Raw genomic sequence first — 16,402 nt, 5'->3', positions numbered from 1 at the left:
ACGCATGGGAAAAGACCCTGATGCTGGGAAAGAGTGAGGGCAGGAGGAGAAGGGGACAACAGAGGACGAGATGGTTGGGTGGCATCACCGAGTCAATGGACATGAGTTTGAGCAAACTCTGGGAGATGGTGAAGGACAGGGAAGCCTGGCGTGCTGATCACAAAGAGTCTGACATGACTGAGCGACTGAAGAACAACAGGCAGAACATCTACAGGGAACACAGTGCTATGACAGTGTGCAGAGTGCGCCTGACTTAACACAGGGTGCCTGGATTCTGCTCCAGCACTGGCACCTACGTATCAGGTCCTCGTGACCGTGCCAAGAGTCTCTCTGGCTCTCAGTGTTTCCTCTGTCAGTTGTGCTGCGGTGGCTGGGTTACATGATCTCTTGTGTTCCTAACAAAGGGACTCTAGAATCTACTCCAACAAAACATGCACAGCCCTCTGAGACATACACACCGAGGCTGTAGAACCAGGGTAGGATGCATTGTGCAAGGTGGTGGCGGGAAGGGCGACGGTTCTGGACACAAACTCACATCCCAGCAGGAGTGTGCAAGTGGCAGGGAGGGAGTCGTGGACATGCCACCAGCCAGAAGCGTTCCTGGGCAGTGATGCAGTGCAGGCTGCTTACTTTAAGCCATCACAGCTCGGTTTCCACTCCTGTAACACGACGACTGTCACGCAGAGCCCATGTGAGGATAAAGTGCTCTATAAACAGCGGTTGGTAACGAGAGGTGTAGTGTTCCACAGAATACCAAGGTTTGCGCATCAGGAATTGATTCTTTCTAAAATGGAGGACTGCTACTGTCTTAAGACTTGGAGTAAAATAAACTGATCCAAGTGTAAGCCTCAGATAATGGGTATCAGACTGCCTAATGATGAAACAATAGCTCATCCTTCATTAGTGTAAACTCACAGCCCATAGGGGTGGACATGACTGAAGCGATTTGGCATGCACATCAGCTTAAACTCCCAGTAAATACCCAAATCCTACTGATATTTTGGTTAACGTAGTTCTTTTCACGATAAAGAAGCACAAGAACATAAGTGATAAATGGTCATCAGTCCCCCCTTGTCTCCCTAGCCATTCCCCCTCTCATGAATTCTTCTGTTCAATAAAGCGATCCACCACATGTACACAGAAGTATGATTCTGTTCTATCTTTAAAAGTTATTCTCATATAACGGAATTTCTAGATTAGGTATCTTATGTTTGATTACATGATCTTTTTTCTTGGTTAAGTAAATGTGGTCACCATCCACGAAGACTGGACAGAAGTGTCTGCCTCCAACATCCAGTATTATCCACGCAGCACAGCGTGTCCTTGCTGAATGCTAGTAATGTCACATATTTAGCTGCAGCTGGGGGTGGAATTGCAGGGAAAAGTATTATATAATTAGTCTATAATTATTCTGGCATTGTATAACACAGAGCCTCATTTCCCCTATCAACAGCAAGTCACAGAGTTGCCTGTCAGCCCCTGGGGTGCAGGTAGATGGTTTAGATGTCCTGAAGCACCCTAAGGAGCTGGAGAGACCATGGAGGGTCACTGTCTCTCCCATCCACTAGGCCTAGGGAGAATCAAACCACACACCCCACCGCTACTTCTCCAAAACACAAGAAGGGCGCTGAAGATAGTTGAGGTACAACCAGCCAAACAGCATCAGAAGGACCTGACCACTTAGTCCTTCCTCCTCTGTCTTCTCTTGCAGAGAACTTGCCTCCCTTCCCCGCTGCAGGGGCTGCTCCCAAATGCTTGTGACTGGGAAGGGAGGCTTCCTATCAGCCAAGCTGAAGCTGGTGCAGAAGATGAGGGGGTCAGGGTTCTGAGTAAACCCACCTTCCTGGGACCGCAGCTGCTGGGCCAGGTCCGTTCACCGGCGTGATGCAGATTTGGACTAAGAACCCAAGGCATTTCACTACAACTTTACAATGAGCCCAACTCTGCAAACCAGCTCCAGCCACTGTCGGGTGAGAAGTTATGGGACTTGCACACTGTTAGGTGCTTAGAACCTTGCCGAGTTCTGAATCTGTGAGTCCTTGAGAAGTTCTCAGTCCCCTGGCTCTGAGCAGATTTCATCAGCACGATAACCTAAAGCCCTTTCCTTTTTATCTCCAGTGCTGCCTGCGGATGTTTATTTCAAATTGCCAGATCTGCCTTCGCTCCACTCCCCCTTGACGAGGTACCTTCTGCCCTCTGACCTGTGCCATCAAACTTCATGCTGCCTAGGAAAACTCAGTAATGAGGGAATTACCGATCAAAGCAGTAAGGCGTCTGCAGTTCACTTTTGTGGTAGATCAAACACTGTTGAAGAATTAAACCAAAATGAAATCTCTCTTTTCCTAATCCTATTTATTGTGAAAACATCTAAAATAAAAGTACAAAGTCTTTTTCACTCTCCATAAAAACAGAAGAGACCCCCAGGAATAAAAACAATTAAAGTACAATTAAAACTCATAAATTGCTGTAGTAAAGGCAATGTGGTTTCCCTAAGAAATTCTATGAAGTTCCCTGAAGCTAATAAATATATGGATACAAAGAAACCAAGGGATTTATTTTCCTTACCAAAGAACTCCCAACTGGTTTGAGATTCTCAATTGTTTAAGACTGCAAAAGGGAGCGTTTACCCCACACTTCTTAGGGCTGTCTAGCCACCAAACAGTTGACTTCCCTGAGCAGGGGGAATCACAGAAGAGCCTGTCTCTGTGGGTTCATGCCCATCCATTTTTCTTTCAAGGAACAGAGGATGGCCCAGAAAAGTTAAGTTTAGAAAGGGTTTTGTTCTCTTTGAAAGCAAATTCAGTAATGAAGTTAAGAAATAGAGCCATTTCAAAGATATGCTGTCTTATTTATTTTTCGCTGAGTCTGAAAGCCTGGCAGGCTACAGTCCATATGGTTGCACAGAGTTGGACGTGACTGAAGCAACTTAGCACACACGCACACACTGAAAGCCAGGTTGACCCCTCAGTCTGCTGGAGAGAGGAGCCAGGGCCCTTCTAGCATCCTGTAGCCTGCAGCCCCTTGAGACTGGCCTCCCAGGGGCTACAAGCTGCCCTGAGCCTCTTCTTTCCCCTGCTCTCTCTGCTCATAGGGACAGGTTGAAGAAATCAAGGTCCTGAGAGTGTGCCAGAGCAGAGCCTGAGCAAAAGCAGGCATGGGCTAGAACTCAGCTGTTTCAAGAAGCCCCAGAAGCAGAGTATCCTACCACCCAGACACCGAGAGAATCCATTTATCTCAGAAGTGAGCACCACAGAGAAGCTAAGAGCACCAGACATGCACACAGAGACTTCAAAACGCTCTGGAAGATACCTCATGCATACTGAGGCCACAAGTAGGTCTCAGGCAACTGCTATCACAAATAGGTAACAATTACCATAGTTAGCATAATAAAGATACCCCTGGGTCTGCCCCCATCTATACCAATCCAAGTAGGAATTTATAAATGTTGCAGGTACTAAGTACTAATGCTCAAAGGCTATTCTTAATCTCCATATAATTGTACAGAAGTTAAACAGTACTTTTCCTAGGGTATAATTTTAAAACTGCTGTAAATAGTGGAAAATACTGTCAAAAGAAGAAATGCTTCCAATTTATTTCATTATACCAAAGGGCTCCCAGTTTAGACTCTCTCTTTTAGCAGCTACCATCACTTGCTCAATAGCTGCAGAATCTCTGGGGTTCGGTTGTGACCCTCAGCCTGAGGACAGACAAGCTTGGCTACAGAACGGTTAACCTCGTGTTCATCCTATTTCACTACATACCTTAATTTGAACTGTGAGAGAACTTCCCCATGTTCTATTTGAATCAGTTCATTGTAGCAAGCGATTATGCTGCTGTTCTCCATAAATCTCTGTGGGAAAAAAGCAAAGATAATACATAAGACAAATACAATTACTTCTTAAACAGCTAAAAAAGGCTTGTTTCTCCAACCTCAGGTAACTTTGTTATATAAGACAACTAGTAAGTAAGATGAGATGAAATAAAACAGCTGTCAGGGTATTTGAAATGCCTGTTAAAATGTATACGAAACAAGAAAGCAGATAATATTGTACAGTTAACTATAACAAAGATGGGGAAAAGTTCATTATGAACATTCATAGGAAAATAAACACGCAAGGGTTGGAACACCTCCCCAGCCTTGCTAATTACTGAAGCATCTGGGCTGCTGCTGCATGGAGGGAAGTCTTCTGAAACCTGAGCCTGGACTCCTTCACCGTGTGTGCACCGTGAGTGATGTCTCCTAGACGGAAGGGAAGGTCTTTGCTTCTTTCCTCATTGGAATGCCTCACACTGCTCCCTCTCCCGTGTCTGTCTCCTTCACACACATGTGCGCACGTGCACACACACACACACACTTCCACATATGTAGCGTGGACGGCACCTCCCTGGGGATCACAGGCAAAGGCCCCCCGACTCTCCCTGTGCCTCTGGTGCCACTATCCCAGGAAGAAGCTGGGAAGGGCTAAGAACAGAAGGGGAACCATGAAGACACAGGGAGGGAAATACTTTCTATTTGCAAAACAAAGTCAAACATGGTGAAGTTTTGGTTGAGCTTCTGGGCAGCTGGAGATTACGTGTCAGTCTGTATCCGAGCTCTGAGAAGTGTGAGATGATGCTTCATAAAGCACAAAAAATGATCATAATAAAATAAGTTCTTGAAAAGGATGAGATAAACAGTTATATTTCTTTTTAATAACATTAAAGTGTATAAAGTGTAGAAAAATCTCCAAATCACTGATAATATCATAAGGCTAGAGATATCATTAATTTTGGTTTATTTACCTTAGACTTTTATTATATCTCTGTATATATGAATATATTTTATATGTATAAGCATACATATTATATGTATATGCTTATACATATAAAATATAAAATGATGTTATATTTTCACTTTCATAGCCAAGTAGTAATTTTTTATGATTCTTATTTTCCTTTAGGTCTCCTAAGAACTTTCAGTGTGGTAAAGGTCAACCTTCCAGTGGGTGACAGTTTCTAAACACTGGAGTGCTTTGTTTGCACGAAAGTGACACTCAGTGAGTGTTTTATAGACTAAAGGCAGTAGGAAAATCTTTGGGGAATTTTAAGACTATAGTTCAGTCAGTCAGTCAGTTCAGTCGCTCAGTCATGTCCGACTCTTTGCGACCCCATGAATCGCAGCACGCCAGGCCTCCCTGTCCATCACCAACTCCCGGAGTTCACCCAGACTCACGTCCATCGAGTCAGTGATGCCACCAGCCATCTCATCCTCTGTCGTCCCCTTCTCCTCTTGCCCCCAATCCCTCCCAGCATCAGAGTCTTTTCCAATGAGTCAGCTCTTCACATGAGGTGGCCAAAGTACTGCAGTTTCAGCTTTAGCATCATTCCTTCCAAAGAAATCCCAGGGCTGATCTCCTTCAGAATGGACTGGTTGGATCTCCTTGCAGTCCAAGGGACTCTCAAGAGTCTTCTCCAACACCACAGTTCAAAAGCATCAATTCTTTGGCGCTCAGCCTTCTTCACAGTCCAACTCTCACTAGTTAATGCAAAAATCTGAAATAAACTGAGTGAACCAAGAACAGTGCTCCTCAAACTTCAACATGCTAAGAATAACATGGATGTTTGGTTAAAATGCAGATTCCCGGGCCCTGCTTCCAGAAATGTAGGCATGTGTCTTTAGCACAGTATTTCTCCACACGCTCAGGTGACACCAACAGGCACTGTACGTTCCCAGGACAGGAGGAGAAGCAGAGTCTTCACTGATTTTTCACACTCACTTGACCACAGCAGCCTTTTGTCATGGACGCCTTGTAAGAGCTTTGGCCACTAAAATTCCTTGAAACAGTCTGGGAAATATGACTTTGGTGGACCAGGCAAGGAGTTGGCAGTTAAACACCGTAGATTTGCATCTTGACTTGTTTTGAGTATGAGCTCTGCAAGCTAGTCATTTTGAGTCTGTTTCCTCTTCCACAAAAATAGAGAAAATACCAAACCTCTCATCTGTAGATGAGGATCAGGTCAATCACCTAGATTGGGGTCTGACAAATAGTAAGTCTTAGTTCCCCAATTCTTCCTCCATAAGACACCTCTGCAGGGAGGAACTGTCTGATCACTGCATCCTTGACACACAAGCACAGTGCCTCACACAGAGCCCGTGCTCCCTGAACACCTGCTGAATGAACTCGTAATGATATCCCTTGGAACGATTCCACTGCAATGATGTCATGTCAACGTCATTCCAAGTAGAAAAAGTGGTACACACAGGTTGATGCAAAACCCAGCTGCAATGGCCCTCTGCTGAGATGCTCTTTCTAAAAGGCTCGGAGTAGCCCAAGCGCCATGCAGCCGGCCGCTCGCTCACACAGAGCTACCGAGGCTTCGAGCAGAGCTGCTGCGGGATACTTGATGGCACGGCGTGTTCCCGGGTCCCCATTCAAGACCCACTGACTGAAGCACTGGCCAATTAGCTAGTGACACAGAGCTGAGTTTCAGCAGATGATTTAGCATAAGCAAAATAACTCAGAGGTGGGAAATAACTTCACAGAAGGCAAGAAGAATAGCTGGCATATTTGGAAGGATGCTTGGGTAGAAAGTTGCCAGAGACAGGATTTTGCCCAAAAAAGGAGAATGGCCACCTGGGGAGCAGCCTCAGCCGATTCTGTGCTGTGGTAACTTGGGATGGAAAACCTGGCAGGTGTGGTGTGCTTCTCTGGGAAAGAGCCCCAACTACTTGGGGGCACCCTGACCTGGCTGGCAAATGGCCTTGATCAGACCCAGGACTAAAGAATACAGGGTGGCCCCTGACGGCTACTGTTTTTCATGCTTTCACAAAGGGCTTCATTCCCCACGGCTGTCCACAGAAAGTAGTACTGTATCTAGATGGAGAAGTGAAACCTTCCAGAGCAGCACAGACAGGTTACAAAAAGAATAAAAAGGAACAACTGTATCATCCCTCCTAAATTTACTCAGTAGCATTTGCACCCAAAGTGGACAGGTGTTTCTCCTGAGATTTTCTCTGAGTAGACAGGCAATCTCAGCCCTCCAGACAAGACGCACCACTCCAAACACCATCAGTCTCCACACTGATGGTGGGGAACGTCACAGTTGGTTGGAAGCAGGATCAGTGAACCTAAAGCTGAATTCCAAAGGGACACTCAACAGCACACACGGCAATAGGGGCTCATCGCTGTCCCCATGGTGTGTTGTGCCTTCCCCAACCTGCTCCCGGGTAATGGAGAGGACCTCCACGCTCATATTCTGAGAGGCCCTGCCTCAGACGTGAAGGGCAGAGATGGGCTGGGGTGCAGAGGTGGTCAACGTTCCACAGCAGATTTACAAACACCAGTCATTTCTCAGAAAATGAGTCAGTAAAGACGTTCCCACAACACGACTTCTTAGATGATTTTCCTCGTGCAACTAACTCTCCATTCGGAAGCTCAGAAGCACCGTCTCATTAAGACGGAGCGGCACACGAGAAGAGCGTCCAGAAGCGAGTGCCAGCCTCTGAAGGTGTGATGACGGACAGGAGGCAGGTGTCAGGGGTGAGTGAGGGGGCTGCCCAGAACCGCGCGACCCTGTCACGTGTGAACCGTGGCACCCCCTTCAATGTTTTACGTACCACTGTTACTCCCCCACGGAAGCACACTGAAGCCCAAAAGAAAGGCATCCCACAGGCAATTTCTGCTTCTCTGGGACTGACAACAAAAGAGGGATTCTCTTTCTGAACCTAGGAGAGTGAAATACCCATTGCTTAAAGCACCCAAAGGACTTCTCATAATTCACAAGGCTCTGGCGGTCTCCTATTTTTGCAGGAAAAGGATGCATCGTTCAGATTACCCCAATCACGGGATTCCGAGACACCAGGTAAACCCAGTTATCTAGTTTGGTGGTAAGTCTCCTTAATCAATCTTAATCTTCTAGTTGAGCTTCAGTGTTATTCATGTAGTTGTCACAGAATTTTTCTTTGCTGTTGTTTTTGGTTTAAAGCAGCAGCCCTCAAGCTGCCTAAGTCAGCTGTGGATCTCTGTTTTTTTTCCAAAGGGTAATTTTTTATTTTCTAATAGAAGAAATAGATGTTTGTTATTAAAAAAAAAATCAAGTTGTGTAGAAAGTGAGGTCCTCCACAATTTCTCTGTAAGGATCTGTAATACCTTAATCTTGTGAAATATATTCCCTTTAAGCAGCCATATTTTGATGCTCTTTCTCCACCCCTTTTTCTTCTCTCTCAAACTGATTCCATCATGGGGCTTTCCATTTGCATGCACAAGGCCTCACCTCCAATCAAACCTTCAGACTGCCCCTCCCCTGAGCTACTGGTAAGCCTCTGGAGCTTGTTAAGTTTCCTTGAGTAAGCAGTCTTCATCTTAAAATTGAATATCAGGGTTACTCATGGAGCCATCACTCAGAATTCTTCTTTGCTGACAAGTATGGTTTCAACTAGGAGTTTCTCAGATGCTGTTGGAATCAGGGGCCTGTGTCTGGGGTGTTAGCTCTGGCTGGGCCCTGAAGACCATGGAACCCTGTGCGCCGATCTAGGGACTACTGATAATCACATACACATATGCTAACTGGTTTAAGAGGGATTACTTTAGGACTATGGAATTTTGACCTGATATAGTAAGACGGATTTTTAGCTATTACATATCTGTTGCTACGATAAATGAAGTTATGAGAGAACAAGGGAAAAAGCCTGGCCAGCAGACGCTTGTCACCCCCCACGAGAACAGCTTTCCCTCCCAGTCCTGGGGCTGAATGTCTGTGACAAGACACACAGCTGCACCTGTGGGAGGTGCCAGGTCATCCTTTACGTACCCTGTTGAAGCCCGCGTGCAGAAGAGGGAGCACAGAGGCCTCTTCATAGTTGCCGGATCTGCCACAGAGCAGAAAACGTGATCACTCAACAGATACAACCAGGGCTCTTCACACTGAAATGTTGAGACAGCGAGGAGGAAGCAGGGAGCTGGCTCCAAGAGTAGCTTACTGGCCAGCACACACCTGCAGCGGGCACCTGTCTTACAGGAAGCCAGACTCACACATCCGCCTCTGGATGCAAAAAGAGCAGAGACAGTAGAGGGAACTCCAGCAGTGTGGGTGAGAATGGTGGCACAGGTATGCACGAGAGGCTCCCTCAGAGTTGGAGCAAGTGTACAGGAGCAGCGCATCGAGGGACGATGTATGTGCAACGCTCACCCTGCAGAGCACTGTGCCCTTTGACACCCCCAGACAGTCTGGAAGCACGACGCCCACCCCTAGACCTAGCTGGGTCCAACTCTCAGGAGGACAACTGGCATCAGAGGCCGCAGCGCCCCAGAGCCAACAGGAGAGGAGAACCATCAGGAGAGCCAAGTTAGAGGGAAGGAGACAAAACTCACTGGCTCTCATTTCACGGGGTGGCTTCCTGCACTGAGCCTGCCTCCAGGTCTCAGAGCTGCAGTTTAAGTACAAGGTGGGGATGGGGTCAGCTGATCGTGAAGTCGTGCTGAAGCTCTGCTGTCATCTTTATAAGAGATGGTGTCCCCAAGACAGCCCGCAAGAGACATGCAGCACGTGCCGTAGAAAAGGGGATGAAAAATAGGACACTAGGGATTGGCCGGAGAAGCAGACAGCTCTGCCTGCCCAGAAATCCCAGGGCATATCTGCCTCATCACCTGTGGCTGAATCCCACATGACAGGGAAAAGCTCTTCTCCCTCCCTCTTCAGGAACTCAAGGTTCTACCCTCTCTGGTCAATAAATAAGTAGGGGCACAAAACGGGCTCCAGAGGTATGAATCATGTCCTACTTCATAAGCCGGATGGTACAAGCAGCATTAATTTTATTACTGTGCGTGCCGAGTCACCTCAGTCGTGCATGACTCTCTGTGACCCCATGGACTATAACCTGCCAGGCTCCTCTGTCCATGGGCTATCCCAGCCAAGAATACTGTAGTCGGTTGCCATTTCCTCCTCCAGGGGAATCTTCCTGACCCAGGGATTGAACCCGCATTTCTTATGTCTCCTGCATTGGCAGGCGAGTTCTTTACCACTACCCGCCACCTGGGAAGCATTATGAACTTCCTCTATAAATGAAATATTTTCAAAAAACAGGGAAAAAAGTGAAAACTCATAACGAGACACAACAAACCACCACTTGTCAAGGACAAGCACACATTTTTGCTATATGAGCAGGAAAAAAACGAATATTTTGTTTTTGGGCCCATGGAATCAGCCATGCTTGGGCAGATGCTGTGTGGTCTGGTACCCATGTCAAGGCTCTAAGACCCTGTTAAGAGTTCTCAGTCCCCAGAAGATAAAATATAAGCAAAGAGGCTGAAGAAGGCTAGTCCCCTCGCTCTTTCCCTCGAGATCCTGTCATCACAAGATGCTGAGGCCAGTGGGACAGTTTCTTGACGTTCCTTGCCTCAGACCCTGTGGTAGGTGTCAAAGTGAAGAGACACAGCTCCTAACAAGACACTCAAGGAGTCGCAGGTCAGGAGGAGTCTTTGGATAGGGCAAGACTTGGAAGCCAGAATTTCTTACTGTCCCAATATGGCCTCAGAGTGGATATTTTAAATCTCCCCCTGGGTAGGGCCCGTCTGAGGGAGACTGACACTCTGAGCTGCTGGTCTGTTAGCTCCTCCGGGGCAGAATCTGTGCCAACTCTCAGAACGGGGCCAAGTCCAGTCAGTCCTGGGCTCAAATTAAGGTCTTATGCTCTCCAAAGCTAGTGATGGCCATTAAGTGGCTACAACACATTTTGGGATGGGCAAAGGGTCTCATCGTGCCGGCTGTACACGCAGCTTTTCTCCTTCCTGGCCTCTCATTCTAAGTGCGGGCCATGTTCTACACGCAGCACAGGGGTTTCTCATCCCACAGTCTCCGACCTACAGCTCAAGCCCTCTTTTTCCCTTCCAGCACTGGCATCTATCCTTTCGTCCTGCTTCTAGCCACATAACGGTCCTAACAGAGATTGCACATTCCTTTTCTGGCAGTGGCTTTGGTGCCAGTTCTCATGGTATAATTTATTTTTTCTTAAGTGAAAAAACAAGCATTTCCCTATCTCTTTTCTTCAAAGAAAAAAGGTAAGCTGGAACAACATTCTGTTCAGACCTCCTCCTCCTGAGATTTTCCACTCATTTCTGGCATACAGTGAGTAACCATTCTTTTCCTGAGGTGCTAACAGAAATTAGAGAGGATAAAGAGAAAGGCCTACATATTTCTAGAAACTTGCAAAACAAGGAAAATCCCAAGTGAGATCGAAGGTTGCTGGTGTTAGGCCAAAGACCTCCCCCGTGGCTTTGCTAGCTCTGAGAATGTGTTACGTCAGAGAAGGTTTCAGGAGGAACAGCGGGGCTCCCAGCGGGGGGCTGGGGGTGAGCTTACGCTTGTGAGACCACGGCAAGGATCACTGCGTGCTCCGAGGGGTTCGTAGCCCGGATTGACCTGAAACAAGAAAGCGCCATGTCAGACCAGGCGATGTGGCCTCGTTCTGATGACTGACTGACTGTGGGACTTCTTCAAAGGGAAAACGGAAGGAAATCAAACGTCCCTGTAAAGAAGGAGTCTGAAAACATGTGGAAGACAACAAAGGAAGATGCTCTTATGGATCAGGACAATCTTTGTTTTACTAAAAAAAAAACAAACCCAAAAAACCAAACAAAAAAAAAACACACCCCCCCCCCCCCCCCCACCCAACACATCTAAAAGAAATTCCCGGGCAATTCTCCAGTAGGTCAGATCTGCCAATGTTCCACTTCAAAAACTGGCAAATTCCACTTAAATTCCATGTTTTCTGATTGAAATTCCACTCTGCAAGAAAACTGGCAGTCCGACAATTCTCTAGTTATCAGTTTGTACTTGAGGAGCTAATTAAGTTGGACCTGTTTTTCTTTTAAAATAATAGATAGTTCAGAAAGTTGATCTTAAAAGAAGGCAGCTGGATACACAGGTGCAGGCGAAGGTCTTTTAAAAACTGTACAAAGGACCACTCCAGTTTTTTGGTTGTACTGTTATTTTTGTTCAAATACTTTAAACAGCTGAGTCATCAAGTAGGGCTGAGAAACGATCAATGCAGTAACTGTTACTATAATGATGTCTGTCGTACCATGACCACCTGTCTGTCATTTAACGGAGAAGGCAATGGCACCCCACTCCAGTACTCTTGCCTGGAAAATCCCATGGGCAGAGGAGCTTGGTAGGCTGCAGTCCATGGGGTCGCTAAGAGTCGGACACGACTGAGCGACTTCCCTTTCACTTTTCACTTTCATGCATTGGAGAAGGAAATGGCAACCCACTCCAGTGTTCTTGCCTAGAGAATCCCAGGGATGGGGGAGCCTGGTGGGCTTCTGTCCATGGGGTCGCACAGAGTCGGACATGACTGAAGTGACTTAGTAGTAGTAGTAATAGTAGTAGGAATTTAACAGGGTTAAAATACAGAAGAATTCTGAAGTCCAAGAATCTTCCTGGAAACTGTGCTATGCTACAGTTTAGATTCTGGTTTAGACCCCTGGTCAGGGGTCATGAGTCAATGAATTCTTAAGAAAGGGCCACATATTGGAACCTTCATACAAATAAGCATGTCTGTTTCGATCCATCTCCATGGTCTGGCCTCTCCGTATTCCGAGATCCCTCACAAGGGAACCATCCGCTCTGAGAAGTGAAAGCTCAAGGCTGCTCCTGAGGAATCTGTGAAGCAGCTTATATTCGTTTCTTTCCAGCTCCGGGCATTTCTGCTCCTCTCCATTTTAATGTGTGTGCACCAGTGCTCCCCCAGGGACAGCCAGCTCATACTGCTTCACCCTCGTGACTAAATGTCCTCACCTTCCTCTAAAAATGTACCTTCCCATGGTCTGTTCCTTGAGACCTCACTCCATGTGAGGAGAAGGCTCAAGACGATGGCCAGCTGCTGTCTTTCTGGGAAGTACAGGTCTCCTTGTGGATAAATGGTATTTGAATAAGCTCCTTTGAAGAGAGGCCTGAACTCACTGTGGACAGCAGATTACTTCCTATGGCTCCTCTGTCCATGGAATTCTTCTGGCAAGAATACTGGAGTGGATTGCCATGCCCTCCTCCAGGGGATCTTCTTGACCCAGGCATCAAAACCACATCTCTTCCATCTCCTGCACTGGCAGGCAGGTTCTTTACCACGAGCGCCACCTGGGAAGCTCCTGTCCCTACCACGGACTGGTCACATTAAACTACACTATCTCCTACTTAGGAGCCTTCTACTGAATTCTCAGCAGAAATACCAGGAGCACCTAATGAAAACAATGGACAGCATCTCAGAGGTGTGTGCTCATCTCCAGGGAGCTGCTGCGCATGCCTCACTTTCCTTCAGCCTCTTCCACCCCCTCAAGGTGTCTGGGTGTCTGTTGGGCTGCATTCTAAGGGGTGGGGCTTAGGCAAGAGGAAACATGTTATAACTAGCTGGAGCTCACTCAGCTTCTTTTGAGACTGGTGTCTGTGTTTTGGGTCCCTTCCTGCCACTGATCTCTTCTCTCTCATTCCTCCAAAGAAGGAACAGGTGTGGCCAAAGGGACTTGGACCTCTTTCTGCTTGAGAGGACTAAGGGGGGTCCGGGGACTGGTGAGGCTGAGGTCCAAAGAAGCACACTAAGGTCCAGCCCAGCTCAAAAGCCAGGGGTCCTGGACCGCCGACGACAATGAATAATGCACATCTGCTGGGAATGCGTCTCCTCTCATTTTAGGGCAGACGTGCTCACAATCCAGCATTCAGGAATCTCTCCATCAAGTTGACCAGTAACTGGAAACGCACCAGCAGAGACGTAACCTGGCTTTCGAACTGCACAGATGCTTCAGTGTTTTTCTGAGCAGCTAAGATAAAAAATTCCCTCAACAGGAAACAAAACCACCTTCCTGTATATTCAAGGAAGATTATAAAGTTTATCTACTAAATTGTGCCTTTGCCTGAATTAAAAGAATTCTTCCTATTCATTTCTTCTTTTTATAGCTGAAGCCTGTCTTATATCATTCTATATATGTATAAAGGATTGTGCTATTTCTACTAAAAAAATCATGTAACTGTAAGTGGAGATCAAGAAAATACAGATATATTTAGCTATAAGAGACTCAATTCTAGCCTGACAATCATTTTATACACACAACATACATATATATCCACATATGTACATATCTATTTCTTATTACTTCCCTGGTGGCTTTCCTGGTAACTCAGACAGCAGAGAGAGTCTGCCTGCAATGCAGGAAACCCGACTTTGATCCCTGAATCAGGAAGATTCCCTGCGGAAGAGAATGGCAACCCACTCCAGTATTCTTGCCTGGAGAATTCCATGGACTGAGGAGCCTGCCAAGCTAAAGTCCATGGGGTCACAAAGAGTTGGACATGGCTGAACAACTCTTTCTTCCCTTAATACTAAAAATACGAAATATTTTGTGATATACTTTATTATATAGTTAAACAGGCAAATGTTTCTATGCAGGAAGATAGGATTATTTGAGACCTATAAGACATTTTAAAATAGGTTCCTTAAGAAAGTTTCTTCTTTGGGAAACTGAAAATGGTCAAAGAACAGCAAGGTGATGCCTATGAGGAGAAGCTTCTCTTAAATGCACTCATTTCTTGTCAGGGTACCAACAGGTCTAAGAAGCCATTTCCCTGCCTTTCATTTCGCTTGCTAATAGTCAAGACAATTTCCATTCTGTTTGTAACTGGAGTCTGTCCTGGTCCCACATTTAATTAGTGACCTCTTCCCATTGAGCTTCAAAGCATTCCACTTGTGCCAAATGGATGGGTTCATCCAGAGCTAACTCTGATGACTGCATTTATTTATGAACAGACAAGCGTTTCCTCCCCAGAGTGCAAGCATTTCTGTAAACAAGCAGGGGCTTTGGATCCTTGGGAGATTCTTCTGCTGCTGAAAAGTGGCTGCCTTTCCTCCCCAACTGCTGTAAAATCTATCCATCTGTTGCCAGGCAGGCAGAAATGGTCTATTTCACACATTTCTGATGTTCATTTTGGGACAGAATAATTAGGATTAAAATATCTGGTTTAAATCCAAACCATATCTGTGTAATAAGAACTGTGTGAATCTCATTTTTTTTTTTTAAGTGCAACATGAACAATACTCAAGGGGAAAAAATGCCCTAAAGTTTTCAGAGGAGCCCAGCTCACACCTCTAAATTCTTTGGAAGGCAAATGTGGAAAAATAGAAAAGGCCATAGGAGGAGCTATAGCTTTCATCGTAGAAATCTATATATACTGCTTAGAAACATCAACACATATTTTAGAGACATTTGGGCTGGAACTAAAGACATGTATACGTGAATTTCATTTTAAGCTGTTAAGTGGACATTTGCTAATATATTAACATAACTACGGTACCTGCACACTGCTTCTGCATCGAAGTTTCGAGTCTGTCTGTGATCGATTACAATAATCTCATGATGTTTATCTAGAAAGCATTCCAGGGCTGACTCTGGAGTCCGAGCAATATTGCAGCTGTAACCGGCTCTGTCACAGGCCCACCAGAATCCATCACTCTGACTATCTTCCTTTGCAAAGATGAGCAAAACCTGAAACACACAGAAAAGAGGATCTTGACAGAAGTCATCATCCTTAGAGACGATTGGAAGCAGACCTACATGATACTGGTGGAGGATGCAGCCTCTGGAGAGAAGCCCCCTGGGTTCAAATCCCAGCTGGTCCCCTGCTTCCCGGGTGTCTCTGAACAAGGCAGGGCACCTTCAGCCTACAGCTTCTCCAATATCAGATGTGCTAAAAACAGTGCGATGTAAGCGAGCTGGGAGGTCTGAGTGAGCACAGAAGACAAGCTGCACCACCGTTGGAGGTTGCTACCCATTTATAATTTCCTAAGTGGCTCTGTCTTCAAATGGACTGATCAGTAAAATGGTAACAGGCTCATCAACATAGGTTAGCCTGTGGTTCACATGCTCACGTATTTGGGGTCAGGGCAGTTGGGGTTTGCCTGAGGTACCTAGAGGCTGCCTCTCCGAACTTAGCACTGAAATCTTTATCCAGACGCAAAAAGGATGGAACTCAAAACATCCTCAAAAACTAACTGCAACACCCAGCACTTGCTGAATCTGCAAAGAACAATCATGAAATGTGAAGCTACTGGAGCTAAGGTGAGGAAGCAGGCCTCTTTTTCTTCACAGGAAAGTACAGCCCCACTCCCTGGAAAGAAGACGGCAGTGCTTACCACCACCCACGTGCCCTCATCATTCCCTGGGCTCTGGAACCCAGATCCCCTGGGGGCCACAATGCCAGAGATGGCCACACCAGCACCTGAGCTTGTTCATTTGTTTGTTTATGGTCTCTCTTCCCCACTAGAATGGAGTTCGGGGCAGGGAAGACCTGTCTGACTTGCTCCTGCTGTGACCCTGCCGGGCAGCACTTGGTACCTGAGTGACTGGATGACTGAGCACAGGGTTTCTGTAAAATAAAAGAG

General features: G+C 46.3%; 1 protein-coding gene across 5 annotated transcripts in view; it reads right to left on the bottom strand.

Annotated features, from left to right (window-relative positions):
* PDE8B (phosphodiesterase 8B) overlaps positions 1-16,402 on the bottom strand; it is a 293,772-nt gene that overhangs the window by 77,420 nt on the left and 199,950 nt on the right. For all 5 annotated transcript variants that reach the window (XM_070796633.1, XM_019968081.2, XM_019968080.2 and 2 more), the window contains 4 exons: positions 15,316-15,506; positions 11,338-11,397; positions 8,791-8,848; positions 3,762-3,850 (listed from right to left, as the gene is read on the bottom strand). In XM_070796633.1, the coding sequence (XP_070652734.1) occupies positions 3,762-3,850; positions 8,791-8,848; positions 11,338-11,397; positions 15,316-15,506 (398 nt within the window). The remainder of the gene's footprint in view (positions 1-3,761; positions 3,851-8,790; positions 8,849-11,337; positions 11,398-15,315; positions 15,507-16,402) is intronic.

Source organism: Bos indicus, chromosome 10 (genome assembly GCF_029378745.1).
Source record: "Bos indicus isolate NIAB-ARS_2022 breed Sahiwal x Tharparkar chromosome 10, NIAB-ARS_B.indTharparkar_mat_pri_1.0, whole genome shotgun sequence".
NCBI lineage: Eukaryota > Metazoa > Chordata > Mammalia > Artiodactyla > Bovidae > Bos > Bos indicus.
This window is presented reverse-complemented; position numbering and strand designations above follow the sequence as displayed.